This window comes from Palaemon carinicauda, chromosome 44 (assembly GCF_036898095.1).
Source record: "Palaemon carinicauda isolate YSFRI2023 chromosome 44, ASM3689809v2, whole genome shotgun sequence".
NCBI classification, from domain to species: Eukaryota; Metazoa; Arthropoda; class Malacostraca; order Decapoda; family Palaemonidae; genus Palaemon; species Palaemon carinicauda.
In genome coordinates this window covers 36,506,392-36,522,443 of record NC_090768.1, presented here as the reverse complement: position 1 = coordinate 36,522,443, position 16,052 = coordinate 36,506,392, and the positions used below count along the sequence as shown (strand labels likewise).

General features: G+C 39.7%; 1 protein-coding gene across 3 annotated transcripts in view; it reads left to right on the top strand.

Moving 5' to 3' along the window:
• Positions 1–16,052, top strand: part of Pfas (phosphoribosylformylglycinamidine synthase) — a 54,566-nt gene that overhangs the window by 23,290 nt on the left and 15,224 nt on the right. For all 3 annotated transcript variants that reach the window (XM_068366508.1, XM_068366507.1, XM_068366509.1), the window contains exons 19-20: positions 10,934–11,176; positions 11,284–11,488. In XM_068366508.1, the coding sequence (XP_068222609.1) occupies positions 10,934–11,176; positions 11,284–11,488 (448 nt within the window). The remainder of the gene's footprint in view (positions 1–10,933; positions 11,177–11,283; positions 11,489–16,052) is intronic.

Genomic DNA, 16,052 nt, shown 5'->3' with positions numbered 1-16,052 from the left:
TTTGTTTCGAAGAAAGCTTTCGAATTTCATCAAGGCCAAGTGGACTGCTAAAAGCTCCTTGCCGTTGATGTGCATGCGCTTCTGACTTGAGGTCCACAGACCCGAGCATTCCCGACCGTCCAGGGTCGCACCCCAACCCAAATCCGACGCGTCTGAGAACAACACGTGGTTTGGGTTCTTGACTGCTAGGGATAGTCCCTCTCTCAGACTGATATTGCTGTCCCACCATTTCAGGCATGCCTTTACTGGTTCGGAGACTGGGATTGATACCGTCTCTAACGTCTTGTCCTTGTTCCAGTGAGAGGCTAGATGGAACTGGAGAGGCCGAAGGTGTAGTCTCCCTAGCGAGACAAACTGCTCCAGGGATGAGAGAGTCCCTACGAGACTCTTCCAACTCCTGACTGAACAAACGTTCTCTTTTCAGCATTAGTTGGACTTTGAGCAGGGCTTGTTCTATTCGGGTGGTAGACGGAAAGGCCCGAAAAACTGGACTGCGAATCTCCATCCCCAAATATAGAATAATCTGGGATGGGATCAGTTGGGACTTTTCTAGGTTGACTAAAAGTCCCAACTCCCTGGCCAGACTCAACGTCCAATGTAGATCCTGCAGACAGCGATGACTGGACGATGCTCTGAGAAGTCAGTCGTCCACGTACAGGGAGGCTCGGACTCCCGATAGATGGAGGAATTTTGCCACATTCCTCATGAGCCTCGTAAACACGAGAGGAGCAGGACTGAGGCCAAAGCACAGGGCTCGAAACTGGTACCCCACATTCCTGTAAACAAACCTCAGAAACGGTTGGGAATCCGGGTGTATAGGAATGTGGAAGTATGCATCCTGAAAGTCGAGAGAGACCATCCAGCCGCCTTCCATTAATGCTGTCAAGACAGCCTGGTAGACTTCATCGTGAAGTTTGTCTTGACAATGAACACATTGAGCGCACTTGCCTCTTACGTACTCCTGCAGTGAACGTGGCTGCCAGATCATTGGAGCCATCCCTGATAGACTTGTTCCTGCAGAGAACGTGGCTGTCAGATTATTGGAGCCATCCCTGATAGCCTTGTTTATGCATGACATAATTGTACAGCAAAACTTCAAACGCTCGAAAAAACTCCTAACAGGAGATGGTCTAGCTCTGAAGCCGACCATAAAATCTTGGAGCGTCTCATGGCCAGGCGCCAGGGAGAGTCTATGAGGTTTGAGAAGTATATCTGGGCAGAGGCAGGAACTCCTAAGCCGAGAACTTCTCCCGTGTCATACCAGACTCTCGCTCTATAAGCCAATTTAAAAGGAGGGAAAGCAAAGGCTGTCTCCCCCAAACTCCTCCTGGTGATCAACCAGTCGCCTAGCAAACGTAAAGCTCTCTTAGAAGAGCGAGAGAGCACTATCTTAGAAAACAACGGCTTCGAAGTAGCTAGGCCTAGTGTAAACTCTGACGTTTAGGCGAACGAGGAGCAGCAGTTACAAAAAGATCCGGACAAAGATCCTTAAAAATCAGCATGATTTATTTAAAGTCCATAGAGGGCTGAGCAGCTTTAGGCTCCTCTCCGTCTGACAGAGTCCTCAAGGGAATATCAGTAGGAGGGGGATCAGCAACTTCCTCATCTGAAGGAACCTTGTCCGACAATTGCCGTCTCAAGCAAGGGAGAGACCTGCCGTGGTGGCAATGCTTGACAAGCAGAGTCCACACGCAAAGGAGCAACAGTAGCAGTCAAGGACGCTATGTCATGTAACTGCTTAAAGGACTGACCAGCAACAACAACAGGTGCGGGAGGACGCTCGACGTCAACTCGAGACTGCCTTGACTGCCTAGACTGAGCAGTCAAAACAACTCTTGACTGCGGTGCTTGACGCTCAACGTCAAAACAAGTCAACTACGCTGGTTGGCGAACGTCCTAAACGTCAACAAGAGCAAGCGGCAGCGGCTGAACGTCCACAAGCGGCTGAGAGTCAACACGGGACTGCATCGAGTGAGGCTCTACAAAAACGTGATTGACGTGACTTTGTAACGTCAACGTCAACAGGATGAGCAAAGGCTCGTTTGGGCGGCTGACGGCCAGGATCTCGATCAGCTAAGCGGCGAGGATCATCGTGAACCTGCTCAGCAGAATAGTCCTCCATAAGAGAGGCAAGCTTATTCTGCATGTCTTGCAGTACAACCCATTTAGGATCAATGGAAATGGGTGCGGTAAGAGACGAGGGTAACGTCTGTGACTGCAAAACCTTGCCTACAATAAGACTCTCGGAGCCTGTGTTACGCTTCTGTTTAGGCGTTGAGCAGTCTTCCGATGACTGCACAGGGTCAGAGCTGTCCCAATGGCTACAACCAGGACGCTGGACCTGTCCTGAAGGGACTGACTTTCGCTTTAAGGGTCTCGAAACCTTGCTCCACGGTTTCTTACGCGATAAGCCTTCGGATGACGAGGAGAAAATCGTCTCGCTCGTCTTATGGTAGGGGCGGTCTTGATGAGACACGCCTGAAACCATAGAGGGAACGTCTGTTCACTGATCAAGGCCTCTCGAACCCATAAGTCGTACGACATTACTTCTCCCTGGGGCTTGGGAGCTTGCAAGAGGTCTCGGACTAGGCGAACGACAGGCACGAACAGACGAACCCTCTGTCGCAACACTGATAACACTTTGCGCAATTATCACTTTATCACTACGAATTTCTGTTTTGCACTTACTTCACTGAAATCGAATTTTTCAATAATTCACATTAGGCATGAATAAAACTGATTTCTACCTGAAGCACGCAATTCTACCCTACATCAAAAGGTTATAATTGCGAAATAAGTCGTATAATGTAAGCACATTAATACAAGCAAAAAACAGTAAACATATATATCGAATAAAACGGAAATATATAAAGATAAAAGGATCAGTGACTGGGGAGGAGACTAAACACTAGTTCATTCAAAACTACGTTTTCAATCTCTCACCTTACAGTGCCTTGGGACGAGAATAAAAACTAAAAACGTTTTATCCTTTCTCCCCGTACAGAGACTTGGGACGAGAGTAAAAAACTGACTCGAGAACGTTACTCGCTTGGGACGAGAATAAAGATCGGAACGTTCTCTCTTCCTCTCTCTCTCTCTCTCTCTCTCTCTCTCTCTCTCTCTCTCTCTCTCTCTCTCTCTCTCTCTCTCTCTCTCTCTCTCTCTCTTGATTTCACACCGAAGAGAAAAGCCCACTCACCTTTCGCAAATAAACAGGTTATCTGACCAAAGGAAAAAACTGAAAGGACTAAGAAATTGAAAATTAACAAGTTCCTTTAAATTAGTATTTAAAACATTTCAGTTTGAAAGAAGAATGAACAAAACGTCAGAATCGATTTACTCTTTCTGCAAAGTGAAACCGTGATTCTCTCTCTCTCTATCGTAACGACAGAGCGCAAACTGCGTAGCATAAATAAACGTTAGTTCATCTTTGAAACAGTACGAAGACTATTCAAAGAAAATCTTTCATAAAATATCTACTAAAAAATATTCATTTAATAAGTTTTAAATCATTTGCTCTGTAAAAGTTATTTACGATTGAAAGGGCTCAACGTTGTTTAACTTCGGTTTCCAAGTTAGGACCGCTTACTCTCGGATTAGGGGAGGAATAGGTAAGGCCGCATATAAACAAATCATTAAAATTTATCTTGATGTTGTGAGCTCGAAGGACATGATGGTGGGTTATAATAAAAGATTATCACTAAAAGAGTCACTTTAATGGAGAATGTGGGAGGCAGCAGTACACAGTTCCTTCGGCCATGAACTTGCCGGTTACACTATATGGACAAAAGAAAGCGGCGTCACGCCACGCACATCATGACAAGAATTATGGGTAAAAACAAATGATTGTACCCAAGCGCATAATCAACAACACTAATGCATCATAAATAAAAGTTTAATATTCTAACACCCCCTCATAAACTTTTATTCTCATCAATCTGCAAATTACTACACATCAAACAAATATATGCATCATGGTAATCAAAAACAAACAAAATACAAAGCTATCAAAGGTCAATATTACAAAACCATTATTGACACAAATTAAAATAAATCAACTTTGCTTTAGTTACTGGTTTTGTAAACATATCGGCTTTATTTTCACTTGAGGGGACATACACTAAATCAACATTTTTACTCATAACTTCATTACGGATAAAATGATAGCGTATGTCTATATGTTTAGACCTTTGATGGTAAACAGGGTTCTTAGCAAGTTTAATTGCCCCTTGGTTATCAACAAATAATATGATGGGTTTGACTTCAACATTAATCATATCAGTTAACAACTGCTGCAAAAATTTTGCTTCTTGGATAGCAAAAGTCAATGAAACATACTCAGCTTCACAAGAACTTAAAGCTACATTGCTTTGTTTCTTACTCTTCCAAGAAATAAGAGCACTATCGGCGTTCATTTGGTAACAATAACCTGAAATACTTTTACGATCTTCAGAACTACCCCAGTCTGAGTCGCAGTAACCAGAAATCTCAATAGTATCGTAAGACCTCTTAAAAACAAGGCAATGTTGTTTAGTACCTTTAAGAAATTTTAGAACATATTTACACATAGCCAAATGACTTTGAGTTGGCCTAGCCATATACTGTGAAAGTTTAGACACAACAAAACTTAAATCAGGCCTAGTACAAGTCATGATATATATCAAGCTTCCAACAATGTTTCTGTAAAGAGTACTATCAACTAGTTCAGGACTTTCCTCAAAAGTACACTTATTAACACTTAGATCACAAGGAATTGACTTTGGGTTGCATTCATCCATTTTGAACTTTCTCAAAACTTTCTCAAGGAACTTACTCTGGTTCATTTTTATACAATCTCCATCAAAAACAAACTCAATACCCAAAAACCATGAAAGTTTCCCTAAATCTTTCATCTCAAATCTATGACATAATACACGTTTAGTGTCAAACAGAGCTTTCTCATTACTACTGGCAATGATCATATCATCAACCCAAACCAAAATAATTACATGAAAGTTATGTCTTTTATTGACATACACACAATGATCACTTAATGACTGCTCAAAATCATTTTGAATTAAGAAATCATGGAGCATATTATTCCAATTTCTGCCTGATTGCTTTAAACCATACAGAGATTTATTCAGTTTCCAAACCAATTGTTCATTATTACTTCCTGTCTCAATGTAACCTTCAGGCTGTTGAACAAATATTTCACAATCAATATCAGAATTAAGATAGGCAGTTTTAAAATCCATACAATGCACAATTAAATCATATTGTACTGCCAATTGCATAAGTATTCTAATTGAGGTCATACGCACAGTAGGAGAAAAAGTATCAGTATAATCAACACCTTCAATTTGGGAATACCCTTTTGCAACATAGCGAGCTTTATATTGCTCTTCACCATTTAACCCTTCTTTAATGGCATATACCCATCGTCCACCTACAATACAACGGTTGTTTGGTAAACTACACAATTCATAAGTATTGTTATCTCTCAAAGATTGAATTTCATCATCCATTGCAGCTATCCATTTGTGAGCCACATGTGAATTTAATGCCTCTCTATAGCTTTCAGGAATTTCAGTTACTTTACAACAATAATGAACAGAATAGCCCAGTAAATCAACATTATCAGGATCAACATATTCTTCAAGATATTTGGGAGCAGTTCGCTCCCTACTTGGGTAACGGGACTCTCCTTCCCTTTCAGTTTCAGTCAAATCTGTATTAATTTCACTATGCTCATCTTCAACAAGGATATGTTTAGAAACAGGATCACTTTGATTATCATTAACAGTTGTTTTCTTTTCATTGCAAATGACATTCTCATTATCAAAATCAAATTCACTATCTTCTGATTCACCATCTTCCTTTAGACTTTGGGATTTATCAAAATTGAATTTATCAGTAAAATGTACTAACCTAACCTTTCTCAAACTGTCAGTTCCTGGATAATATACAAGATAAGCAGGACTGTATGAATCATAACCAACAAATATTCCCTTTTCACATCTTGGATCTAGCTTAGCTTTCTTTTCTACATAAGCATAACACAGGGAACCAAAAATATGCATATTTTCAAGTTTAGGCTTCTTAGACGTTAACACTTCATATGGGGTTTTATCTAGTCTAGAATTGTAGCATCTATTCCTTATATAAGCAGCTGCCCTAACAGCATAATTCCACATGAATTTTGGTAGCTTTGCTTCAATTAAGAGACATCTAGCCATTTCAAACAATGTACGCCACATTCTCTCAGCAGTACCATTTTGGTGTGGTGAATTTGGTGAAGAAAATTCTTGTTTAACCTTATTACTTACCAGAAATTTTTTAAATTCTGAAGAAGTAAATTCTCCTCCATTATCACACCTTAATCTTTTAACAACACCATAAGAACTAGTGTCAGCAAGGAATTTCTTAGTAGCATCAAGTGCATCACTTTTCTGCTTCAAGAAATAAACAAAAACAGATCCTGAATAATCATCTACAAAAACAATACAATATTTAGATTTTTCCCTTGATTCAATACTCATTGGTCCAGCAAGATCACAATGTACAAATTCCATTTTACTCTTTGCTCTCTCATCTGGTAATCTGTTCCTAGATAAATGCATTTTACCTTCATGACAAGTTATGCAATCAAACTTACTTTTGGCACTAATTTTCATACCTTCAGCTTTATCTTCTAACTTCAAAATGTCTTTAACATTGCAGTGTCCCAAAACCTTATGCCACTCCTCTAGTGAACGAGATTTACATGAGTTTACATTATTTAGATAATATAGCTTACCTTTCTTATTTATTTCAAAAGACACACCATTTGGACTTATCAACTCAGAATGATTAGGATTAAAGCTTACTGTAGCTCCTTTACTAACAGCTGATTGTACAGAAAATATATTCTGCTTAAAAGTAGGAATATACAAGGCATTATCAAGAACAACATTTTGTTTTATACCATTTGTATCAAAAAGTACAATTTTAGCCTTACCTTTACCTTTAACAATATTCTTGCATCTTGCACCATCTGCAAGTTCAACCATATGCTTTGATTCATCAAAGTCTTCATCAAAACACTTAAACTTGGATTTGTCAGTAATGATGTGGGTAGTAGCACCACAATCAACAAGAACATTACATACATCTGTAGATATGTTATCAACAGAGCAACTTATTTTGAAACAACATTCTTCATCACTATAATCATTAGTGGATCTAGGCTTACAAACATTCACAGTTGCACTAGAAAATCTAGTAGCCCTATTAGCCTTTCTACATTCATCAAAATTGTGTGTAATGGTTTTGCATTCTTTGCACCACTTACCTCTGTCTTTCTTCAACCTACACTCGAAAGACTTATGTCCAGTCTTACCACATGAATAACATCTTACTGATGAGCCACTGGCAGATCCACCACAGTGATAATCAGGATTCTTCTTATAATTCACCTTAAGGACGTTCTCACTCTTCACATCAGGCCTGTGTGCCTCTCGACTCCTCAGGCTTTCTTCATAACTCCGTAGCAGAGACTTGAATTCTGGAAACGTAGACTCGGTATCCTTCTGCATAACAACAGTATTAAATGGAGTAAATTCCTCTGGAAGACCCTTCAACACCATAGCAATAAGAAGGCTGTCGCTGATCGTCTCACCAGCTGACTTTAACGAAGTGGAGGCTGCCTCTGCTCGAAGAAAATAATCAGTTACACATTCTTTCCCTCTCATTTTCAGTGATGTCAGCTCCGTGTAGAGGGAGATGATTCTTGGTTTCCTAGTACCTCGGTAATGGTCCCGTAGAATCTCCAATGCCTTTCTTCCATCGTTGACTGCATCTCTCATTATTAATTGGAGGCTCTTATCATCTAGAACTTGAACGATCTCGGCAAAAATGTCAGCATTTTTAGCACTGAATTCCGCTGAAGTTTGATCTTCACTTTCGTCTAGGGTAAGTTTTCGAAGTCTCAGATGGGCTAGAAATTTTATCTCCCACATTTCATATTTCTCCTCATCACCATCAAAATACAACTTCCTCTTGCTTGAGCTGGGCCCATAACCTGTGAGCTCGAAGGACATGATGGTGGGTTATAATAAAAGATTATCACTAAAAGAGTCACTTTAATGGAGAATGTGGGAGGCAGCAGTACACAGTTCCTTCGGCCATGAACTTGCCGGTTACACTATATGGACAAAAGAAAGCGGCGTCACGCCACGCACATCATGACAAGAATTATGGGTAAAAACAAATGATTGTACCCAAGCGCATAATCAACAACACTAATGCATCATAAATAAAAGTTTAATATTCTAACAGATGTTTATTATAAATGGAAAGCTAATCGAAGAGGCCTAATAAAGGCGGTTGAGATATAAAATATGTAGAGGAAAATCTATAATTAACAACAACAATTTATAACGTGATAAGATAATTGCTAAAAGCCTAAAACACACTTCCGTACTAAGGAAAGGGTCGGCCATTTTGAAAAGTCAAAGAAAGTCCAAAAAAACAATCCAAAGTCATCAACAATTAAATCTATCCAAAAAAGAGTTCAAGATTTAAGTTGAAGATAAAACACCTGCACTGCGAAAGCTCAAACCAAAAGGAAGTACTTCACCAAGACTGTTGAAAAACTCCAGGTTAACACAAGGCCCATAGAATAGACAGGTCGACCCACGCGCAGCTTTCGCTCGGATGGCCGTTATTAATGTGACGTCAGATGGTTCGACACCTGAGTCACGTGACTAGACGCACCGTCAAAAATCCCCCAAGGCAATCGGAAGCCCCTGTCCGGAGAGAAGCTCTGGGCAATCTAAAGAAGAGCACCTGTCCTCTTTCTCACATTTTCTTTCTCTCCTCTGTCTCTCTCTGACTGCTTGTCCATAATCTCATTTAATTATATTATTATTATTATTATTATTATTAAAATGATGATGATGATTATTATTATTATTATTATTATGATTTTTATTATTATTATTATTATTATTATTATACTTTTGATATTAATATAAAATAAATATAATAATAATAATAATAACAACAGCCACCACCACCAACAACAATAACAATAATAATATCAGGAGTATTACAATAATAATGATAATAATGATAATGATAATGATAATAATAATAATAATAATGATAATAGTAATAATAATAATAATATTAATAATAATAATAAATTACTATGATTATTATTATTCTTTGACTCTTGATACCATTATTACTATTATTATAATTATACTCCTTATATTATTATTATATTGTTTTTATTATTATGGTTATCATTATTTTTAGTATTATTATTATTATTAATTATTATTATTATTATTATTAATTATTACCGTTATGATGGAGGCGATTTATAATTATACAATGGTGACCTCTCAATAATCATATTTGGAAATTTAGGCCTTGGGGCCAATATGACCTTGAGACAGAGCAAGGCTGTGAGACAAATTGAGTCGGAGAGAGATGGATGTCTGACCTCCTGGGCTGCTCATTAAAGACTGACCATAGGTTCAGCGTGGGACCTCTTTTGAACCTGTTGACACCACGGATGCGCAAACTTTTAAAATTTCAAGCGGCCCGTGGGTTGACCTGTCTATTCTATCAGGTCGACCCACGCGCAGCTTTCGCTCGGATGGCCGTTATTAATGTGACGTCAGATGGTTCGACACCTGAGTCACGTGACTAGACGCACCGTCAAAAATCCCCCAAGGCAATCGGAAGCCCCTGTCCGGAGAGAAGCTCTGGGCAATCTAAAGAAGAGCACGTGTCCTCTTTCTCACATTTTCTTTCTCTCCTCTGTCTCTCTCTGACTGCTTGTCCATAATCTCATTTAATTATATTATTATTATTATTATTATTATTAAAATGATGATGATGATTATTATTATTATTATTATTATTATTATTATTATTATTATTATACTTTTGATATTAATATAAAATAAATATAATAATAATAATAATAACAACAGCCACCACCACCAACAACAATAACAATAATAATATCAGGAGTATTACAATAATAATGATAATAATGATAATGATAATAATAATAATAATAATGATAATAGTAATAATAATAATAATATTAATAATAATAATAAATTACTATGATTATTATTATTCTTTGACTCTTGATACCATTATTACTATTATTATAATTATACTCCTTATATTATTATTATATTGTTTTTATTATTATGGTTATCATTATTTTTAGTATTATTATTATTATTAATTATTACCGTTATGATGGAGGCGATTTATAATTATACAATGGTGACCTCTCAATAATCATATTTGGAAATTTAGGCCTTGGGGACAATATGACCTTGAGACAGAGCAAGGCTGTGAGACAAATTGAGTCGGAGAGAGATGGATGTCTGACCTCCTGGGCTGCTCATTAAAGACTGACCATAGGTTCAGCGTGGGACCTCTTTTGAACCTGTTGACACCACGGATGCGCAAACTTTTAAAATTTCAAGCGGCCCGTGGGTTGACCTGTCTATTCTATGGGCCTTGGTTAACAGCGAGTAATGGTACGTCTTGTCGATCAGACCGACAGAGAAGAATTGAGTCTGTTTACATGTATATGCGGTATCTGGCCGATAGTTGGCGCTAGTGGGCACACCCGCAACCTTCATAGCGATCGCTCGCGAGTTTTTGTGTTTTTCTGTCGAGCCGCCGGAGGCTCAGCTATTATATATTCACCGGCTAAGTTAAATATTTAAAATTAACCAGCAATTTTCTACATAGCCAATAGATTTTTATGAAAGTTATAGTTTTGTGTGAGTTTAATGGTTTAAATATTTAGCTTTACTACAACTGGAAGCATAACAATAAAGATATAAAACTTGATGCAGTGTTTCATAAAATCAAAATGTAAAATACCATACATTACACGGTATTGTAAAGCATATTCATGTTTCTTTTGCAGGATATAAAGTGTTCAGCAAATTGGATGTGGGCTGCCAAGCTGAGTGGTGAAGGATGGGCATTATATGAAGCATGTCAAGCTATGTGTGACATTATGACTAGCATTGGAATAGCAGTTGATGGAGGGAAAGACTCTCTAAGTATGGCAGCTCGTGTCACTGACAGCAAAGGCAATAGTACTGTTGTTAAAGCACCAGGTGCTTTGGTTGTTTCCACTTATGCTCCCTGCCCTGACATTACTAAGGTATGTACATGAACTTCATGATACAGATAGTAAATGCAGCATGAGATAGTAGAATCATAGGTCATTTACAAGATTTAATCATAAAATGTCTTTCATTGAACTTACAGGTGGTAACACCAGATTTAAAAGGTCCGGCCAGTGGTTCAAAAAATAGACTTATTTGGGTTAGACCTGTAACTGCTTATTCAAGGTTAGCTGGCACTGCCCTTGCACAAGTCTTTTCTCAAGTAGGGAGAGACTGCCCTGATGTAAATCAAGATGAAACCATTGCTTTTGTAGCTGCATTTAATGTCATCCAAGAACTTCTCAAAGGTAAGATCCTTCAAATATTTTCATACAAATCATTAAATCTTCCTATATTACAGCAGGTGTGGTAGGGTAATTGTGGATGGCTTGAGCTTTGAACAGGCCAACATTGAAATGCAGACAGTATAACAAAAGCTTGTAATTCCGAAGTCTTCCTTAAAGACCATGAATAAATTCATGTGGCATTTATCAATGTAATAATAATAATAATAATTGGTCTTGCAAGTACTTAATGGCACTCAAATTCTTTAAGTAATTGCCAGGGACTATTATCCCAGCTTAAGGGAGAGAATGTTGCAATGCCATTGATTTCTGGAATTGCCAAATTGAATCCCATTTGGGAAAGGAGATTATGGATCCATCAAAATCATTGGTATCTCTATGATGGAATTGCCGTAAGGAGTTTTAGTCCTACAAATGCTTGTTAGAGAAGAGTGAGTAATTCTACAATCAAGGAGGTAATAAAGAGTACTGAATCACCTCTGGGTACCAGAAGGCACTGCCATAAGTTTACCAAGTCTATTTGAAGATTTCATGTAAAATGGAAACTTTAACAGTTTAGGCTGAAAAATTGGTGACCAAAAACTTGCATGCCCATATACTCTTCTAATATAGTTCCATGAAAGGTAACTTCATCCTGTCCTGTCGCCAACACTTTACAACCAGATAGAATTTGTTCTCATATCCAAAAACATGAACTTGTAAAGGTTGATTTCTTAAGTAAGGCTGAAAATTGACAAAGGATAAAGTTTTAGCAAATAAGCAGGAAAGGTGTTGGATGAATGTTACATTATCTCTACTCTTTTCCTCTGGGAAGTTTGTTTTGTAAGTTAATGGTTACTGCCTTTTGGACTATAAATTACACAAATATTTCCCAATTTCAAGTTTTCTATACAGTATTAATAAAATCATAGTACAGGCAATGTATTATTTATATGTAATAATTTTGATTAAAATGATATTTTAATTATAAAATAAATTTTTGAATATACTTACCCGGTGAATATATAATAGCTGCTACTCAGCGGCTCGACAGAAAACACACTCAAAAAACTCGCGAGCGATCGCTATGAAGGTTGCGGGTGTGCCCACCAGCGCCAACTATCGGCCAGATACCACTCTTGCATGTAAACAAACCCTTCAATTCTTCTCGTCCCGCTGCGTCTCTATTGGGGAGGAAGGGAGGGCCTTTAATTTATATATTCACTGGGTAAGTATATTCAAAAATTTATTTTATAATTAAAATATCATTTTTAAATATTTAACTTAGCCGGTGAATATATAATAGCTGATTCACACCCAAGACGGTGGGTAGAGACCAGAGTTAATTAAGTTTACAGCGTATAAGCTAAGAGTTTTTGACAGTTATCAATATAACAAAACCAAAATATATAGGTACCTGGTAAGGAAGTTGACTTAGACGATTACTCTGCCTTGTAAGTCTGTCTTCCTCACGAAGCCCAGCGATCCTCTTAGGATGCTGAAAGACTCCCAGGAGCTGAAGTATAAAGGGTTGCAACCCATACTAACAGGACCTCATCAAACCCCTAATCTGGGCGCTCTCAAGAAATGACTTTGACCACCCGCCAAATCAACAAGGATGCGAAAGGCTTCTTAGCCTTCCGTACAGCCCAAAAAACAATATTAAAAAACATTTCAAGAGACAGATTAAAAAGGATATTGGAATTAGGGTAATGTAGTGGTAGAACCCTCACCCACTACTGCACTCGCTGCAACGAATGGACCCAGTGTGTAGCAGTCCTCGTAAAGAGTCTGGACATCTTTTAAGTAAAATGACGTGAACACTGACTTGCTTCTCCAAAAAGTCACGTCCATAATACTTTGCAGAGATTTATTTTGCTTGAAGGCCACGGAGGTTGCTATAGCTCTAACTTCGTGCATCTTAACCTTAAGCAAACATCGGTCTTTCTCATTCAAGTGAGAATGAGCTTCTCGTATTAAAAAATCTGATAAAATATGACAAAGCATTCTTTGACATAGGCAATGATGGTTTCTTAACTGAGCACCATAATGCCTCAGATTTACCTCGTAATGACTTAGTACGAGCTAAATAGAACTTAAAAGCTCTAACAGGACATAATACTCTTTCCAGTTCGTTGCCTACGATCTCTGATAAGCAAGGAATATCAAAAGATTTAGACCAAGGACGAGAAGGCAGTTCATTTTTTGGCCAGGAAACCAAGTTGAAGTGAACAAGTGGCTTTTTCTGTAGAAAAAACCGATGTTCTTACTGAAGGCATGAAGTTCACTGACCCTTTTAGCCGAAGCCAAGCACACTAGGAAAAGTGTCTTGAGGGTGAGATCCTTCAGGGAGGCTGAATGTAATGGCTCAAACCTGTCTGACATGAGGAACCTTATGACCACGTCTAAGTTCCATCCAGGAGTTGCCAAACGACGTTCCTTAGAGGTCTCGAAAGACTTAAGGAGATCTTGGAGATCTTTATTGTTGGAAAGATCTAAGCCTCTATGTCGAAAGACCGAAGCCAACATGCTCCTGTAGCCCTTAATCGTGAGAGCTGAAAGGGAGCGAACCTTTCTCAGATGTAAAAGAAAATCTGCGATTTGGGCTACAGAGGTACTGGACGAGGACACAGATGCTGACTTGCACCAGTCTCAAAAGACTTCCCACTTCGACTGGTATACTCTAATGGTAGAAGCTCTCCTCGCTCTTGCAATCGCACTGGCTGCCTCCTTCGAAAAGCCTCGAGCTCTTGAGAGTCTTTTGATAGTCTGAAGGAAGTCAGACGAAGAGCGGGGAGGCTTTGATGGACATTCTTTACGTGGGGCTGACGTAACAGATCTACCCTTAGAGGAAGACTTCTTGGAAAGTCTACCAGCCATTGAAGTACCTCGGTGAACCACTCTCTCGCGGGCCAGAGGGTAGCAACCAACGTCAACCTTGTCCCTTCGTGAGAGGCGAACTTCTGCAGTACCTTGTTGACTATCTTGAATGGTGGGAATGCATATAAGTCCAGAAGAGACCAATCCAGTAGAAACGCGTCTATGTGGATTGCTTCTGTATCTAGGACTGGAGAGCAATAGATTGGTAACCTTTTGGTCAACGAGGAGGCAAAGAGGTCTATGGTGGGTTGACCCCAAGTAGCCCAAAGACTCTTGCCCACGTCCTTGTGGAGGGTCCATTCCGTGGGTATCACCTGACCCCTCCGACTGAGACAGTCTGCCAAGACGTTCAAGTCCCCCTGGATGAATCTCGTCAACAGGGAGATGCCTCGATTTCTTGACCATAAGAGAAGGTCCCTTGCGATCTCGAGCAGCGTGAAGGAGTGTGTGCCTCCTTGCTTGGAGATGTACGCCAAAGTTGTGGTGTTGTCTGAGTTGACCTCTACCACTTAGTTTCGAAGAAGCTTTCGAATATCATCAAGGCCAAGTGGACTGCTAATAGCTCCTTGCCGTTGATGTGCATGCTCTTCTGACTTGAGGTCCACAGACCCGGGCATTCCCGACCGTCCAGGGTCGCACCCCAACCCAAATCCGACGCGTCTGAGAACAACACGTGGTTTGGGTTCTTGACTGCTAGGGATAGTCCCTCTCTCAGACTGATATTGCTGTCCCACCATTTCAGGCATGCCTTTACTAGTTCGGAGACTGGGAATGATACCGTCTCTAACGTCTTGTCCTAGTTCCAGTGAGAGGCTAGATGGAACCGGAGAGGCAGAAGGTGTAGTCTCCCTAGTGAGACAAACTGCTCCAGGGATGAGAGAGTCCCTACGAGACTGTTCCAACTCCTGACTGAACAAACTTTTTCTTTTCAGCATTAGTTGGACTTCGAGCAGGTCTTGTTCTATTCGGTGGCAGACGGAAAAGCCCGAAAAAAAAAAAAAAAAAAAAAAAAAACTGGACTGCGAATCTCCATCCCCAAATATAGAAAAATCTGGGATGGGATCAGTTGGGACTTTTAGGTTGACCAAAAGTCCCAACTCCCTGGCCAGACTCAACGTCCAATGTAGATCCTGCAGACAGCGAAGACTGGACGATGCTCTGAGAAGCCAGTCGTCCAAGTACAGGGAGGCTCGGATCCCCGATAGATGGAGGGATTTTGCCACATTCCTCATGAGCCTCGTAAACACGAGAGGAGCAGGACTGAGGCCAAAGCACAGGGCTCGAAACTGGTACCCCACATTCCTGTAAACAAACCTCAGAAACGGTTGGGAATCCGGGTGTATAGGAATGTGGAAGTATGCCTCCTGAAGGTCGAGAGAGACCATCCAGTCGCCTTCCATAAATGCTGTCAAGACAGCCTGGTAGACTTCATCGTGAAGTTTGTCTTGACAATGAACACATTGAGCGCACTTGCCTCTTACGTACTCCTGCAGTGAACATGGCTGCCAGATCATTGGAGCCATCCCTGAGGGACTTGTTCCTGCAGAGAACGTGGCTGTCAGATCATTGGAGCCATCCCTGAAAGCCTTGTTTATGCATGACATAATTGTACAGCAAAACTTCAAACGCTCGAAAATAGCTCTGAATTCGACCATAAAATCTTGGAGCGTCTCATGGCCAGGCGCCAGGGAGAGTCTATGAGGTTTGA